The sequence below is a fragment of the Chiloscyllium plagiosum genome, unplaced genomic scaffold (genome assembly GCF_037043375.1).
Source record: "Chiloscyllium plagiosum isolate Xiang-an unplaced genomic scaffold, Cpla_swu_hap1 HiC_scaffold_28, whole genome shotgun sequence".
NCBI classification, from domain to species: Eukaryota; Metazoa; Chordata; class Chondrichthyes; order Orectolobiformes; family Hemiscylliidae; genus Chiloscyllium; species Chiloscyllium plagiosum.
Window position 1 is genome coordinate 13,543,079 of NW_028270166.1, and position 18,230 is coordinate 13,561,308.

The following is an 18,230-nucleotide window of genomic DNA, read 5'->3' on the forward strand; positions in this document are numbered from 1 at the left end:
TGGGAATGGAGGGAGAAAAAAATGGAAAGGATCACAGGATCGATAGGAGAACATTTACAATTGCAAGGGCACATCCTCTATTGCAACATTTATTCCGTACGGAGCCAGAGGGCATGGTATTAAGGGTGATGAAGGTGACCTAAAGCAGACATTCACCAGCCACAGCTTTCACCAGTAACGATGAGGAGATCTCCTAATCAAGCTTGATACACATTGCCTCCAATAAATGCCTCTGTTCCAGTGCCCGGTGTTATAAACAAACAGAATTGAAAGAGTACTTGGTGTTTGCAAAGTTGGCAAAGGAAAACGAAATTATAAGTCATACCCTTGAGCAGCCTCGATACCAACAGGCTTCTCTTTCAGAAAGGTTCTTCTGACTGTCTAGTTTTCCTGTGTGCGTCGCAACTGTTGTAGCAGGATGATAGGTGTACTGATTACCCTCAATTACCTACTGCAGGAAATGTTAAAGCAGCTCCAGACCAAGCTGGAGCAAGAAGCTTGCAACTTAGCGTCGACTGGAAGGATCGAAATTCTGGACCAGCTGAAAGGTAGGATTGATATCTCCATATGCAATGTAATGATGGAAAATCCATCTGTTAGAAATGTTCTGTTCTGAAGAAGAATCATACCAGACTCGAAACATTAACTCTGTTTCTCTCCACAGACATGCTGAATTTCTCCTTCATTCTCCTTCATCTGTTTGCTATTTAAAACGAACAAAAGTTCTCTCTCCATCACAACATTCCTTCCTCTAAGTTGAGTGCGTGGGACAAACATAAAAAAAAAGTTAGTTTCCGACTTGCTCAAATCCACCCCTATTGGTCATTTGGTGTCAGCCGTGGCTCAGAGCCAAAAGGTTGTGGGTGGGTCAAGCGCCGCTCAGGGACTTGATCATAAAAGCTTGACTAATTCTCCAGTGCAGTACAGAGGGAGTGCAGCATTACTGCGGGTTCTGCCTTTCAGATGAAGTGTTATACCAGATCCTCTTCTGCTTTGCAAATGCATACAAAAGTTTCCATGGTACATTTTTTGAAGAACAGACAAGTTCTCTTTCGTGGTAAAAGTGAGGACTGCAAATGCTGGAGATTAGAGTCCAAAGTGTGGTGCTGGAAAAGCACAGCAGGTCCGTCAGCATCCTGACTGAAAGGGATGAAGGGCTTTTGCCCGAAACGTCGACTATCCTGTTCCTCAGATGCTTCCTGACCTGCTGTGCTTTTCCAGCACCACACTCTTGACCCAAGTTCTCTCTCATGTCTTGGCCAATTTTTATCTCTCAACCACACCTAAAATCCTGCTCATTGTCACTTTGCTGCTTTTGGGACTGCATGTTTCTGATAGTACAACAATCAATACAAAAAGTATTTCATTGGCTGTGTACAGTGACTTGGGATGTCTTGGGGTCATGAATCGTGCTTTATAAATGCAAGTCAGTCTTTAATACAAGGCATACAAAGGCAAAGAGATAAAAGCAAGAGAAAACCAACGTTTAGTGCAATTTCTGTCCAGCTTCAAGTACAGTGCAGGATAGCTTATAATCACTTGTTGGCAATGTGATACAGAACACACTTCAGGGCTGCATCAGAGATTTGAAAAAGTCTGCTCCTTGATTTAATTCACAGCAATTCCACTAAGTGCGCTGGGCATACAGCTCTGCCCAAGCTGGCAATCATCCGGCAAACAGCATTAGTGTTATTGTCCTAAATATAACTAGCATTTAAATCAAGGCCTGATTTTAAAAGTTATCTCATTTTACCTATCATGTGATTTTATCCAAACCCTTTTTTCCCAGCTCTTAGTTTTACCGCCTCAACAGTTTATCTTTTCTTATATTGATTTCTTCCCTGCGTAGCTGTCCAATATCCCTGCCGCCCCACCCCAGTCCCTCGGTGAGGGATGTTACCGGGATCAATGCAGCACTTGCTTTCATCAAACAAGCTTTGATCAATTCCTTTACCTTTTGAGGAGTGCAACTACGATTGGATTTTCTAACAGAGTATACTAACTAAATCTTTACTTTCTCTATTGCACCAATATTTTAGTTTAGGCTGATAACCTAATCGCTGTGGGTGTATTAACAGACTGTGGTGATTGTAGAAGTCACAGGGCAATCAGGGATGGGCAATAAATCCCAGGAATAGCCACAGTCCGTGAATGAATAAAAAAAAAGTTACTCACCAGATGCCAGAGTTTATAGTTTGGAGTTGATTATTTTCCTGTACATTTTGGGGTTTTACTCAGTTGGAGTTAGTGTAAAGAAAAAATCTAATTGTGACAAGGGTTGGGACATTTTGTTGAGGTTGCACAGGACATTGGTGAGGCTTCTTCTGGAATACTGTATTCAGTTCTGGTCACCCAATAATGGGAAGGATATTATCAAGCAGATATTATTAAGCTGGAGAGGGTTCAGAAGGGATATACCAGGATGTTGCTGGGTATGGAAGATTTGAGTTATAAAGAAAGGCTGGATGGGCTGGGACTTTTTTAACTGGAGCGTAGGAGCTTGAGAGGTAACCTGATGTAAGTTTATACAATAATGAGAGGTATAGATAGAATTGATGGTAGTTGTCATTTCCCTAAGATGGGGAATTTCACGACTAAGGGGCAAATTTTTAAGGTGAGAGGAGAGAGGTTTTAAAAAGACATAAAAGGCAATTTTTTTTATTAAGAGAGTGGTTTGTGAATGGAATGAATTTCCTGAGGAAGTGGTGGATGTGGGTACAGTTACAGCGTTTAAGAGACATTTGGATGGATGCATGAATACAAAAGATTTGGAGGGATATGGGCCTGCAGCAAGCAGGTGGGACTAGTTTAGTTTGGGATTATGTTAGGCCTGGACTGGTTGGACCAAAGGGTCTAATTCCATGCTGTATGACTCTACATCTCTATGACAACAACAGCTTGTAGTTGTATAGAACCTTCAACGTAATAAAATGCCTCAATGGGTTTCACACAGGTTTGTAAATCAAATTTTTAAATATCCTTTAAGAATATTTTAAAATTTTCTTTAAACATCCTACGTGGGATGTGGGTATCATTGGTTAGGTCAGAATTTATTGCCAATTCCTAAGTTACCCTTGAGAAGACAGTGGTGACCTGCCTTTTTGAACCACTATAGTCTATATGTTGTAGATAGACAACCAAGAAGGTGGGAGTTCACCAGTGACACTGAACAAATGGTGATATGGTTCCAAGTCAGGATGATATGTCGGCTTGAGGGAAGTCTGCAAGTAGTAGAGCCCCATAATCTGTTGCCCTTGTCCTTCTCAATATATCATGTACTGAGTCACAGAAGGAGATATCAGCTACAGTTTGGTCAATGAGGCAGGTTTTAAGGTGAATTTTAAAAAATGGGAAGTGAGATATGGAGGCAGACAGGTTTATAAAGGGTATTTTGGAGTTAAGGACTCCACTAGATGAAATCATGGTGGAGCCAGAGAAGTTGCTCAAGAGCCCATCATTAAAGCAGTGCAGATGTGTCAGAGGATTGTGGGGCAGGATGAGATTTGGAAAGCGTGAGACTTTGGAGGAAATTTGCAAACAAGGTTGATCATTTGAAAATTGACTTTGCTTATTGGAAGCCAGTGCAGATCAGGAGAAAGTGAGGACTGCAGATGCTGGAGATCAGTGTTTAAAAATGTGTTGCTGGAAAAGCGCTTTTCCATCAACACATTTTTAAGCTCAGATCAGCTGAACAAAGAGTTGGATGGTTGAATTAGTATGCGTTAGGATACAGGCAGTAGGGTTTTAGGTGATGATGATGAGTAGAATGAGGCAGGCCAGCTCGGATTGAGTTGGAAGAATCAAATCTGAGCATAAAAAAAGTATGCTTCAGTAACCGTGAGCTGAGGGAGGGGCAGAGTTCAGTGAAGTTACTGAAGTGCAAATGGGAAATCATAGTGATGGCATGGATGTGTGGTCAGAGGCTCACCTGAAGGCCACATATAGCAGCAAGGTTGTGAAGGGTCTGATACAGTTCAGACTTGTTATTCTGTAATATATTGATAGGGCTCTTGTAGTGCAATGGGAGTGACCCTAACAGAAGATGTAGTTCAAGTCCCATCTGCTCTGGAGGTGAGTCACAGCGTTGGATGAACAGGTTGTTTTAAAAATATCTATAGCACCTTAATGGGTTTAAGAATACCCCAAGGTACTTTACTGTCAGCAAAGTGTGCTTGAAATCAGATTAAGCAGACATATCTGACCACTGGGTTGAGGGATAAACAGATGTGACAATTGTGACCAAGCTCACTCCTGTTCACACGTGGTGCCAGTGCAAAGACCCAATCCAGGAGAGGCGATCAGGTATGGAAAGTGACTTTTTTTGTGTGCTTTCATAAGCTGGGGATGTTGAGGTCAAGCCCAGCAGCAGCTCTGACTGAGGTTGGCCAAATGGGATGGATCTTGCACTTTTCTGATCTGGGTGGCTGTTGATCCAGGAGAAGTCAAGAAAATTGCTATGCTGAACCTTGACCCTTATGTAGCAATTTAAAGCTGTAACATGCATATGCTCACTACAGGAAGTGGTGTATCTGGTTATGATGGCTCTTGTGGTGCAGTGGTAGTGTCCCTACCTTTGGGCTAGAAGGTCTGGGTTCAAGTCCCACTTTCACTGGCAGTGTGCCATAGCAGAGTAATTAGAAATATTTATATTTGATTATGTAACATTGTCTGTGTCAATTAGGTTCATGATGCACAGAACGTAACATCAATATGGATTTGTTGATGTGTTTTTCTTATTGATAAATAATTAAACTAACCTGATTAACTATACTGGTGAATTTTGGTCTTGCAATATCTGGTGCCTATAAACACTATTGATATATTGAGACCTCAATAATGTGGACTGTTAATATGGAGTTGATGGGAATTGAGAAAAGTCCATGCTGATATACAGGTAGGTTCAGCCAGGCGCCTCTACTGATCCCTGAACCCAAGCCCCAGTGATCGCAAAACTTCATTCAGGGGTGTTGCATTTCCAAATAACAAGGGGTTTATATTAGAAAAGGCAAAGTAGGCAGTTGGACTGATTTCTTTGGACCTACTACTGGGGAGTTACAGTTGCCAAGCTACCAGCTTTCCTCCCATTTAGCATCAAGTCTTTAATTGATTTTAGGATGAAGTTTCTTACAGCCTCACAACCTTGTGAGGGTTAACCCACCAAAACACAAATTAACCTTGACCATGGAATCATTCTTCTTTATACATCCCCTCTTCAAAGGCAGGTCTGACCCACAGCACTGTGATCTCCACCGCAGGTAAGGCAAGGAAGCAGCTCCTGAATCCAGCCCAGGCAGAACAGGGATTAAACCTTGTGCTCTTGAAGCCAATCTGAACCACATGGCCAACTGGCTTCCCCTGGTGTTAGGATCGTGTGACAATATCCACCTTTACATGTATGTTGTTATCTTGGAGTTATGGAGAGTGAAAATAGAGAACCCAATTTCTTTCTATCAAATGGCTGATGAGGAATCTCTCTAATTCTTATCACCTGCCATATCCTGGAAAGATTTGCAAGCTGATTGTCAACTTATTGACCACTTTATGAATGCACATTCCTTGCCGATTAAGTGGATCCTGAACCCGAAGCTACTAGCACAGAGGTACTGACATCACCCACGTGAACCATAAATGTGAATTACATAGGACATGCCTGTCCTATCATAAAGCGCATTATCACCTCATTTATCAAGAGCAATACCAAGTGCGATTTACTACTAAATTTTAAAAATGCGCTTTTTCACATGTGGCAGAGTTAATTTCAAAGTTCAAAGGACACTCAATCGTGTGGAATTCAATTATGCGTCAGGATTGATTTTATTTTGTGCATCATCAGGCTTACAGACATAAATATACCATGCATTATTAGTGATTTCCTCCGGATAATTTAATGCTGACCTCCTCAACAATGCCTCCTTTATGTTCTGAGGCAAAATAAAATCACACAGTTTTCAGTTGTTGCCAGCTAGTGCCTCAGTTAGTTGCACAGTTGCTGCTGAATTAGATGTTTGGGAGTTCCTGTCCCACTCCATAGCTTTAGCAGAAAAATCAAGGCTGACACTTGAGTGTAAGACAAACAAAGTGGTGAGCTGTTGGAGATTCTGGCTCTTGGACCAGATGTTAAACGGAGGTCCTGCCCACCCTTTCGGTAGGATGTAAAATATTCCTATTATTACTTTGAAGAAGAGCAGGGGAGTGATCCCCTGTGTCCTGGCAAATATTTTTTACTAGGAGAAACTAAAGACTGCAGATCCTGGAGTTCAGAGTCAAACCGTGTGGTGCTGGAAAAGCACAGCCGGTCAAGCAGCATCCATAAGACCATAAGAACATAAGACATAGGAGTGGAAGCAAGGCCATTCAGCCCATCAAATCCGCTCTGCCATTTAATCATGGCTGATGGGTGTTTCAGTTCCACTTACACGCACTCTCCCAGTAGTCCTTAATTCCTTGCGAGATCAAGAATTTATCAATCTCTGCCTGATCTGAGGAGCAGGAGAGTTGACGTTTCAAGCATAAGCTCTTCATCAGGAATGAGGCTATAAAAATTGCTTCAGGATGTGGCTGAAGAACTTCAGGGCAGAGGAAACAACTTTGGGGGTGCAGTGAGAGAGAGAGAGAGTGGGGCTCACTAAGATCCTTGTAGATGGAGGAGGAGAACTTCTTCAAGGTGGGCATTATTGGAAGAGGCTTTGCAGTGAGATTATAATTAACCAGGAGAAGGTGAGGAATGCAGATGCTGGATATCAGAGTCAAAGAGTGTGGTGCTGGAAAAGCACAGCCAGTCAGGCAGCATCTGAGGTGCAGGAGAATCGACGTTTCGAGCATAAGCTCTTCATCAGAAACGAGCATCATTCTCGTGTCCAAAACGTCAACTCTCCTGCACCTCAGATGCTGCCTGACCGGCTGTGCTTTCCCAGCACCACAATCTTTGACAAATATTTTTCACCTAAATCAACATCGTAGAAAGACATAATTTAGTTATTATCAAATTATTGTTTGTGGTCTTGCTGTGTGCAAATTGGCCATCACATTTCCTACATTACCACAGTGGTTAAGCTTAAAAATGACTTCATTGACAGGTACAAATCCTTTATGGAGTTATGTTCTTCGGTCATGAAAGGTGCTCTCTGAATGCAAACCTTTTTATCCTTTTTTTCTCATTGGGTTCTGATGCTCATAATCACATTTTGAGGAAGGCAGGGGATTGTCAGGTGTTGAGAAAGTTAATAAACCTGTCTGCGATATAACATGGTTGAGTGGGTAAAAGTAACCACTCAGCATCAGTCGAAGCAATAGATCCCAGGTCTGAGCATGCTCTGCACAGTCAGCTATTTGGAAAGTGTTAAGGCTTGACACAATGCCTCTAGCACAAAGATGAGAAACTCTTCTTATTATTCCATAACCTGTGGGGTCTTATGGTGCAGTGGGTAGCATCTTGCCTCTAAGCCAGAAGCTCCAGAGTCCCATTCCAAGATCTGAAGGCCAAGGAAAGTGCATTCATAACACAGCTAACAATTAGATTAGATTACTTACAGTGTGGAAACAGGCCCTTCAGCCCAACATGTCCACACCGACCCGCCGAAGCGCACCCACCCAGACCCATTCCCCTACATTTACCCCTGCACCTAACACTACAGGCAATTTAGCATGGCCAATTCACCTAACCTGCACATTTTTGGACTGTGGGAGGAAACCGAAGCACCCAGAGGAAACCCACGCAGACACGGGGAGAATGTGCAAACTCCACACAGTCAGTCGCCTGAGGTGGGAATTGAACCCAGGTCTCTGGCGCTGTGAGGCAGCAGTGCTAACCACTGTGCCACCGTGCCACCCACCAATGTTGACGACCAGCCTGCAAATCCTTCTAACACACACTCATGGCAGGCAGCGAATGTGACTCTTGGTCTGTCCAATGATAGAAACAAAATGGAACCTCCACCATCATAATCCATAGCACTGGGCTACAGCACGCATGAATGCATGAAAACAGACCAACATCAGTCCAGCAAAAATACTCCTGTGTGTGTCAAGTGAGTCTACAATAAGATTCAGCTGTAATAACCCAATGTACAATAACTTACTCAAACTCAGATATGGAAGTTCTGCAGTTTCTCCTAAACCCTGATGGAAATAGAATCCCTAATTGGATCAGCTTATTTATGCTAAATAATTTGTAGGATAAGATTCCCTTGTGCAACTGTACCCCAATAAATAGAGGTGGAATTTGGAGGTATTTCTCTGTTGTCAATGCATGTCGACCAGTATAATATTGTCAGAAACACAGCAAAGGCAATAGGTGTGATGATGTGTCCACAGATGTCAAGCTGACTAAATCAGGCCATTTTTTGGAGGCTAAGCAAGAAGAACCATTTCCCAGGTACAGTAAAGATCATGCCATCACTTCAAAGCCAAGTGAGATATTCTCTATTCCCAGAAATGACAAAGGGGAGTAAATAGTGAAGTGTGTTTTCCCTGCAACTCCCATAGCTGAGGGACTGTGTGTGATGCAGAAAGGTCAATAAATCTGAAAGGTAGTTGAATTGATATTCCAGAAAAGAAATAACATAAATGGGATAAATAGTAGAGTAGAATGCAGTCTGTACTTAAAGGGGCAGCTGTGAAGGGAATTGGCAGCTTCAAATACTCATATTAAAGTTTGGAAGTCTGATTGTATGAAATTAACTCAGTTGGAATTTTTGAAGCAAAAAGTAATGAAATTCTGAAGTAGATTATATTCCAGAAGTTTATTAACTTGGAATGTTGGACAAAGGAAGGTTCTTGAAAAGATGGGTTGACTGTGGAAAAATTGGACTTGTGAGTTCGAATGGCATGTTTGTAAATAAGCTTGTGTTTTATCAATTCCAGAGGATTCACTGTCAACTATTCTTCTTTTTAATTGTGTAGAGTTGAATACGGATGTTGCCAAATTATGTGACATAAAATGGCAATCAAACATGGTGTGCTCGGGACTGGATCAGCATGCACTGGAGCCACCAACTGAGAGAAAACAAACGCACCCTGGTGGAATAGCACTGGAGCAGGATTCTTTGTCAGTGGCAAGTGGAAGTGTGGAGCACCTAGAGGAACTTAATGAAGAAAGGTAAATCATGGAACAGCATTGGAGCAGAGGGGAGGGATTCATCAGTAGTTACTTGGGTCATTAGTTGTGAAATTTGGGAGAGTTGACGCCTGTGACCTTTTCGTTTTGGCATCAATTAGATCGCAGCTGAGTTTTAACTGTATTTCTAGGCAGCACAAAAGCTGTTTGAACTGCTTTGAAAATGTGGCTTTGGGAACAAATTTTAAACACGGTAACAGGAGTAGGCCATTTAGCCCCTCGAGCCTGTTCCACCATTCAATGAGATCATGGCTGATTTTTGGCCAAACTCCATATACCTGCCTTTGGCTCTATCTCTTTGTTTAACAAAATGTATCAATCTCAGATTTAAAATTAGTAACTGATCCAGCTTGCCCATTGAGGAACATGAACTGGATGGACACACATGGGGTGTGGGGAAGTCAGCAAGGGCTGAGTTTCTGTGTTCCTGAATTCATGGTCCTTTGCAAATAATCACATGACCACTGTAGGTAAAGCCTGCTGACTGAAACTTTTAATGCTCAAATTTGTGTTTTCAAACTCCCCAAATTTACCTTAATATAGAATCCATGCAAACATAATAGTTTTTATTCTTTTCATATCTCGTGGGTGACTCTGGCAGGGTCAACTTAGGATTGTAGTTTCCAAAATGGCCTTCAATTGAACACCTTGTGAGACCATTTCAGAGAGCTGACACTGCAGTACATCAGTGAGGGAGTGCTGCAATGTCAGAAGTGCAATTTATCAGATTACCTGGCCATTAGCACATTGCAGGGGCAGCAGGAAGTGAAGGTAATCCAAAACAGCTGGGTGAAACACATACCAATGGCCAGCTAACAGAAGCTTCTTGATGCAGATGGATAGCCCACACTGACCTAAAAACTGGCAGCAGAACTGGTTTGAACTTGAAAAGTTCTGAAAAGAGAGTTGCTAAAGCACTTTGTGTCACACAAAAAAACAAATTTTCACTGATTGCAACAATTTATATGATGGAAGAAAATATCACTTGAAAATTGGCATTCTTGTATTTTGTCCTGATGAGTTTCGGAATATGTTTCTCATTTCAACACCGTTCATGTCCCTATGAAAAATAGCTACTGGATTGCTGACACTAAGATATCTCATTTTTTTCCTGTGCAGGGCTCTGCTCCTTTCTGAGATTGAAAAGGAAGAGAAAGAGAAAGCCTTTTATTGTACTCAGATCCAGAATCTTGGCAGACAGGCAGATGAACTCTCACAAATCAAGACTGTGAGTATCAATGGAGATAGAAACATGGTTTAGGAGTCTTGGTTCAATTCCATTTCTCAGAATTGAGTTGAGAATGCATATTGATAAACACAACACAAGAACAAGTTAGAATGTGGAAAGACCATTTCGGCACAAAGAAGGCATTATTGCTTTCAAACATAAAATTGTCCAGCCAAAATGATAGCTGTATTTTAAATTGAGTAACTGGTCCTGTCCTCACACAGAGTTGTGCTGGAAAGGAGTCAGCGCATCAGCACTGTAGCTTTGGAACAATACACACTTTGAGTGTGCGATCAATTAAGTTAACCTTTAATATTGAGTTGACAAACCAATGCAAAGTGAGTAAAGAAACTAACGTGAAGTTGACTGAGATGACAACACAACGCAGTACTGGGGGTTTACTATGCTGCTGGAGTTGTTGTCTTCCAGCTGAGATATTAACTGTCTGCCCTTTCAGGTGGATGTAAATGATTTAGATAGACAAGACTTATTCTGCTCAAATATTTGTTTAACTGGCAAGATTAATATTTCAGCTGGTGGGAACTGTGTGCAAATTGGTTGCTGAGTTTCTCACAACACAGTCAACACTTCAAATAAAACATCTTTGGCTCTTAGTGCACTTTGGAACATTCTGTGATCATAAAAGATGTGAAGTAACTGAAAGTTTTTCTTTTCATTTGTAACAGCTGTTTTCATTTTTAGATTTTCTGCCCATTTCTAAGTCAATATCCAAGGAGACAAAGGGACAGGTTTTCCAAAATAGCTTTCCTGGTATACATTGTTTTAGTATGGTGAGAGTGCAAGCAGGGAGCAGGATGGCCAATGCTCAATAATTAATTAAGGGACACCATAAGACCTACGAGAGCAAGGGGAGAAGTGGGGGGCGATGGGGGGAGGGGGGGATTGCTTTGTGCTGGACAGAGGCAGGGCATCTGAAAAACCCATGAGGAAGCGGGGGGGATGGATGGTGAGTATGAAAACTTCGGCAGGGTGAGCTGGCACGAATTGCATACATCCCCCCGACATTGGCTGGTAAGCCCCAAGAAACAAAGATGCAGTTTCTGGGGTTAATAGCTAACCAAACTCAGAAAAGTTAAGTGACAGAAATATTCCAGGAAAATTGCATCACAGGGAAGGTATGATCTGGGACCTGAGGGCAACTGACCAAATTAGTCAGTCAGACAATCCCAGAAAATCTGGAGTGGTTGGTCAGCCAGGGTCAAAATATTTTTTTTTCTAAGACCTCCCCATGTGGGCTACCTTTTGGTGTTCAGGGGGATGCTTCCATTCTTACTAACTCATTAATTGCTGATATTGTAATGTTGTTTGTTATTTGTGTTGCTGTGTGACATATTTGGAACATGCAGAATCTGAATTAGAAGCATTTATCAGTATCCTCAATATTTATTGTTGCCTTTAAACTTAAAGCCATAGCTCACAAGGAAGACATTGATGTCTTACACACCTCAAGGTATAAGTTGGCAAAAGCCAACGGACAGTGTTAGAATAAGTTTTTAAAGTAAGCGACACATACTTCTACATACAAAGAGCCGCTACCTTGAACACATCTTCTATAGACTGATGAGGTCACAGCTGATGTATTTACATTCAAAAAAGCTGGAATATTTTAACCAGTCAATTACTACCTTTTGTGCTGAATCTCAGGGCTCTAGCTTAGATATAAAATTAGTCATTGAAACGATATTCATTTCAATAACATCAATTACAATCTTCCCCATTGAGTAGCTCCTGAATGTATACAGCCTTATTATAAGATACCACGTTCACTTCCAAGTAAATCATCATCTCAGTGATTTCAGATTTTTCTAGCTCCTGGTTGGTTGGGTGTTCCTTTATCGAAGGGTTTGATATTGTTCTTTCTTCTTTTTGCAGCTTCTTTCTTTCTCCCCTCCATTTAATCTGGCTCCCTCTGCTCTCTCTCCTATCTTGTTTGCAGCCTTCCCATCTCTCCCACCTATGTTTATGACTTCTCTCTGTCTCTCTCTCTCTCTCTCTCTGTGTTTTTATTCATTCACGGGACGTGGGTGTCACTGGTTGGGCCAGCATTTATTGCCCATCCCTAATCACTCAAAGGACAGTTGAGAAGCAACCACATTGCTGTGGGTCTGGAGTCACATGCAGGCCATTGTGTAAGGATAGTAGATTTCCTTCCCTCAAGGACATTAATGAGCCAGATGGGATTTTCCGACAATTGACAATGATTTCGTGTTCATCAGTAGGTTCTTAATTCCAGATATTCTTTATTGAATTCAAATTCCACTATCTGCTTTGGCGCAGTTTGAACCTGGATCCTTGGAACATTATTTGGGTCACTGGATTAATAGACTAGCGATAGTGCCGCTAGGTCATTGTCAACCCTCCCAGCCCCCATAAAACCACCTTTCCCCTGTGCTGCCCTCTTGCAGCCTGCCTGTCTCCACCCCCCTCCACCCCCAGCCCCTTATGGCCCCTCTGCCTGCCCCTACCCTTCCCCCTTTACAGCCCTGGGCCACATCTCACAGACCTGAGCCACCCACTGCTTGACTTTAATCAGCCCTCAGCACCCAGGCCCCAGCCCCCTGCCCTCTACATCCAACTCCCAGCTCTCCTAATGGCTCCCACCCTGCTGGCACTTACCTACCTACTTGCTAGAATTTAGAACATAAGCACTCGGAGCAGGAGTAGGCAATTCAGCGCCTTGAGCCTGCTCTATCCTCTGATACCATCATGGCTGATCTCATCTTGACTTCAACTCCACGTTCTACCCATTTTCCATAACCCATCAACCCATTACTAACTAAAAATCTGCCAATCTCTTCCTTAAATTTACTTAATGTCCTGGATCCACTATACTCTGAGCTAGTGGATTCCACAGATTTGAGAAAAGAATTCATCTCTGTTTTAAATCTGCCATGACTTAGCATATAATTATAACCTCCCATTCGAGATTGCTGCCCCGCCCCCCCCGCCATGAAGAAACATCCTCTCTACATCTACTTTGTCAGTCCCCTTTAGCATCATAGAATCATAGAACCCCTACAGTGTGGAAACAGGCCATTTGGCCCAACAAGTCCACACCGACCCTCCGAAGAGTATCCCACCCAGACCATTCCCCTGCACTATTATTCTACATTTACCCCTGACTAATGCACCTAATCTACACATCCCTGAACACTATGGGCAATTTGGCATGGCCAATTCCCCTAATCTTACATCTTACATACCTCAATTAGATCTCTTCTAAACTCCAGAGAGTATAGGCCAAAACTGCTCAATCTTTTGTGCTGCACCTTAGCGAATGCTCTCTGGAGGTCCAGATATATGGCATCCACTGGATTCCCATTATCCATGAAAACAATGACAGGAGATCTAATCAAGGTATGTAATAATAATTTTATGGTAATTTGTGGCAGGTTTAAAACAGAGATGAGGAAGAATGACTTCCCTCAAAGGGTTGGGAATCTGTGGAATTCACTAGCCCAGAGTCTAGTGGTTCTGGGACACTGAATAAAATTAAGGAGGAGATGGACAGATGTTTGATTAATAATGGGTTGAAGGGGTATGGAGAGTGGACAGGAAAGTGGAGTTGAGGCCAAGATCATATTAAATGGGGGAACAGGCTGGCAAGGCTAAATTGCCAACTCTTGCTCCTAGTTCTTGCCTAGCTGCTTGCTGCTCCTACAATCACATGTTGGTTCTTTACACAGCATGCAGATGATACGTTTATTAGTAAACCTATCAGCAGCAAAGCTGGAAGAGAAACAACCTGTGAATGGAGGAGCAGCTCAACAATGATTCCTTCCTTCCACCTTAATGGGAGTTGGGGGAGACAGTGTTCTCTGGCTGCTCGTTGAAATAACTCCACAGAGGCTGGTATCCCATCAGCAAGTCACGTGGAAAGTCCTTGATACTGATCAAGTTTCCTCAGAGCCATTTCTGAGAGTGAACAGATCCCCTGACACTCCAGTTTATATCTGTTAGCCAGGGCTCCCAAATTGGACTAGATTAACAGCCCCAATCAGATGTTTTGCGACATGAAAGGCACTATGTAAATGTTATTTCTTTGGTCCTCTTGACAGAACTAATATAGTGTAAGAAGAAGTGCAACAAAAATTGGCAAGTAGAATTAGTTAATTTCACACAGCAGATTTTGTGTAAAATTTGAGTAGGAATAGGACTATATCTATCTGAGCCTTTCCCAAATTCTAAATTCCACAATTTCACTTTAAATTCCACAATTTGCCATGGTGGGGTTTGAACTTGAATCCCCGGAACATTACTTTAGTCACTGGATTAATGTGTATGTGACGAGTGAAGATATGACAGAACAAGACCAGGTAATATCAGCAATGCATGTTTGTTTTGGCCAGGATTTGATCCTTCAATTGCCTTTGGGAAAGGCTGAGATAGAATAGTCCTACTCCTACTCAAACTTTACACAAAATCCGCTGTGTGAAATTAGCTAATGCTACTTGCCAATCTTTCTTGTACTTCTTCTTAAATTATATTATTTCTGTCGGAAATAATATAAAATGACAGAATCAAAGTATCTTACAGCACATAGGCCATTAGTATTAAAGGAGCTTTTGTATTAACATTCCTTACCAGACAAGAAACAAAAAAAGAATCATCTCTCACCTCTGGTCTCCCACTTTGTGCTCTATGAAAGAATGTTCCACTTAGTTCCATGTTCCTGTGGCCCTAGATTTTTAAGAATAAATCCAGCTCCCTTTCGAAGGCTACTATTGAATCAGCTTCCACCATTCTTTCAGTGAATATACTCCAGGTCAAAACTAATCACTTTATTAAAAATTCCTCTGTGTTATCTCTCCTCTAGTTCTTTTGTCAAGATGTATCCTTGATCTCTGACTCTCCTGCTACAGGAAATAGTGTCTCTCTGCAGAACTCTCGCTTTTGTCTTCGCTGTTTTTTAAAAATACATGGAACTGCGCTTCCTTTGAGCGGTGTTTTTGGATTACAATGTCATCATTGGTGTACTTGTTCAGTTTCTCATATTTATCTCTCCAAGGTTTCAAAGCACATGGATTTGATTCGGCAGCAGTTACAGTACGAAGCTCATCAAATCAAAGCCATTATTGAGGAGAGGTATGGGACGAGTGAAGATGTGACAGAACGAGTCCAGGTAATATCAGCAATACATGCTTTTTTGACAAAGATTTGATCCTTCAATTGCCTTTGGGAAAGGCTCAGATAGATATAGTCTTATTCCTACTCAAATTTTACACAAAATCTGCTGTGTGAAATTAACTAATTCTACTTGCCAATTTTTGTTGCACTTCTTCTTGCACTATATTAGTTCTGTCAAGAGGACCAAAGAAATAACATTTACATAGTGCCTTTCATGTCGCAAAACATCTCAAGTCTGTCCACAAGAGCATTATCAAAAACATTTAATGTAAAACGGTATTAAAGGTGGGGAGAGAGATAGAAATGTGATCATTATTATGAGTTATTTATTGTCACATATATCTAGAAAGACACAATAAAATGTGTTTTGTTACCACAATCCAGCAACATTTTGAGTAATAAAAATAAATTACATGAACAGAGTTCATTTTCTGTGCAAGGGGTCTTCAAATACAGCTACAGGCCTTCTGCAAGGTGTCCTGGGCTTCAAGAAGTTCCCACTCCAGGTATAGCAATGGTAATCCCACCAAAAGTCCACACTTCAGACAGATTGCAGCCAGGAGTCCTTGGTCTGAGCACCACCTCTGCTGCGGAGAAAGTGAGGTCTGCAGATGCTGGAGATCAGAGCTGAAAATGTGTTGCTGGAACAGCGCAGCAGGTCAGGCAGCATCCAGGGAACAGGAGAATCGACGTTTCGGGCATAAGCCCTTCTTCATGGTGACCTGAAGAAGAGCTTATGCCCAAAACGTCGATTCTCCTGTTCCCTGGATGCTGCCTGACCTGCTGCGCTGTTCCAGCAACACATTTTCAGCACCATCTCTGCTGCGGCTACCCACCACCACCAAGAGCCCCTGGTCTTGGGGAACCATTTTGTTTTGGTAACTGGAGAAACATGCATTAATGGTGGAGTGATGAAAATTAGAAGCCAGAAATTCGAGGAATGTGGAAATCAGGGACATCTGCCAGGCTTGTCTGATTTCTCATATCTCAGCGTTTAGCAAAAGCATGAACCAGAAAATATTTGACAAATTCTGGAGCGTCACAGAATTGGCTTATCTCTGTCTAAGAAGACTGTACAATGGTTAGTTCAGTTGGCTGGACTGCTGGGTTGTGCTGCAGTGTGATACCAGTGTGATACCAACTTTAATTACCATTCTGGCTCAGGTCACCATGAAGCTCCTGCCTTCTTGATTTTGCCCCTCACCAAAAGTGTGGTGACCCTCAAGCTAAATGACATGGTTGTCTCTTGCTAATGAGATAGCAGGCCCATGTTCCTCTGGGACTTTGACTTTGTGGGATGTGTACGTTGTTGGTTGGACAGCATTTTGTTGCCCATCTTGAGTTGCTCTTGAGAAGATGTTGGTGAGCTGCCCGTTGAACTACTGCAGTCCACGTGCTATGGGTTGACTCCTCATTAGGGAGGGAATTCCAGGACTTTGACACAGTGACAGTGAAGGAATGGTGATATATTTCCAAGTCAAGATGATGAGTGACTTGGTGAGGAACTTGCAGGCGATGGTGTTCCCATGTATCTGCTGTCCTTGTCCTTCAAGATAGTTGTGGCCATGGGTTTGGAAGATGCTGTCTAAGGAGCCTTGGTGAATATCTGGAGTTGAGAGTGTGGTGCTGGAGAAGCACAGCAGGTCAGGCAGCATCTGAGGAGTGGGAGAGTCAACATTTCGGGCATAAGCCCTTCATCAGGAAAGAATATCTGGAGTGCATTTTGTAGACAGTAGACACTGCTGCTACCGAGCATCAGTGATGGAGAGTGCAGATGCTTGTGGATGTGGTAACAATCAAGTGGGCTGCTTTGTCCTGGATATTATCAAGCCTCTTGAGTGTATTGGAGCTGCACCCTTCCAGGCAAGTGGGGAGCATTACATCACACTCCTGACTGTGCCTTGTAGATGGTGGACAGGCTTTGCAAAGTCAGAAGGTGAGTTATTCACCACAGTATTCCTAGCTTTTGACACATTCTTGAAGCGGCTGTATTTATATGGCAAGTTCAGCTGAACGTCTGGTCAATGGTAACCCCCAGGATTCAATCATGGTAACACCATTGAATATCAAGGAACAGTGGTTACATTGTCTCTTATTAGTGATGGTCATTGCCTGGCATTTGTGTGGTGCATATGTTACTTGCCATTTGTCAGCCCAAGCCTGGATATTGTCTAGATCTTTTTGCATTTGACATGGACTGCTTCAGTATCTGAGGAGTTGTAAATGGTGCTGAACATTGTGCAATCATTAGTGATCATCATCACTTCTAACCTTGTGATGGAGGGAGTGTTATTCATGAAGCAGATAAGGATGGTTAGACCTAGGGAACTTACCTGAGGAACTCCTATGGAAAGGTCCTGGAGCTGAGATGACTAACCTCCACAACCAGAGCCATCTCCCTTTTTGCCAGCTATGTCTCCAACCAGCGGACAGTTTGACCCCTGATGCCCATTGATTCCAGTGTTGCCAGGACTACTTGATGTCAGCCTTATCTTTTGCACTGATGTGTCTCAGTCTATCACTTGCTGCTTATGCTGCTTGACACACAAGTTTGGCAGCTGCACCAGGTTGACCTCTCATCTTCAGGTATGCCTGATGCTGCTGCTGGCATGCCCTCCTGCATTCTCCATTGAACCAAGGTTTATCCCCTGGTTTGATGATAATGGTTCAGTAGGGGATATGATGGGCAATGACGTTACAGGTTGTGCTGGAGTACAATTCTGCTGCTGTTGATGCTCA

General features: G+C 42.4%; 1 protein-coding gene across 1 annotated transcript in view; it reads left to right on the forward strand.

Moving 5' to 3' along the window:
• Positions 1 to 18,230, forward strand: part of apc2 (APC regulator of WNT signaling pathway 2) — a 209,140-nt gene that overhangs the window by 103,660 nt on the left and 87,250 nt on the right. Inside the window, exons 3-6 of the mRNA XM_043721336.2 lie at positions 458 to 548; positions 8,902 to 9,097; positions 10,235 to 10,343; positions 15,373 to 15,486. Coding sequence (XP_043577271.2) covers positions 458 to 548; positions 8,902 to 9,097; positions 10,235 to 10,343; positions 15,373 to 15,486 — 510 coding nt within the window. The remainder of the gene's footprint in view (positions 1 to 457; positions 549 to 8,901; positions 9,098 to 10,234; positions 10,344 to 15,372; positions 15,487 to 18,230) is intronic.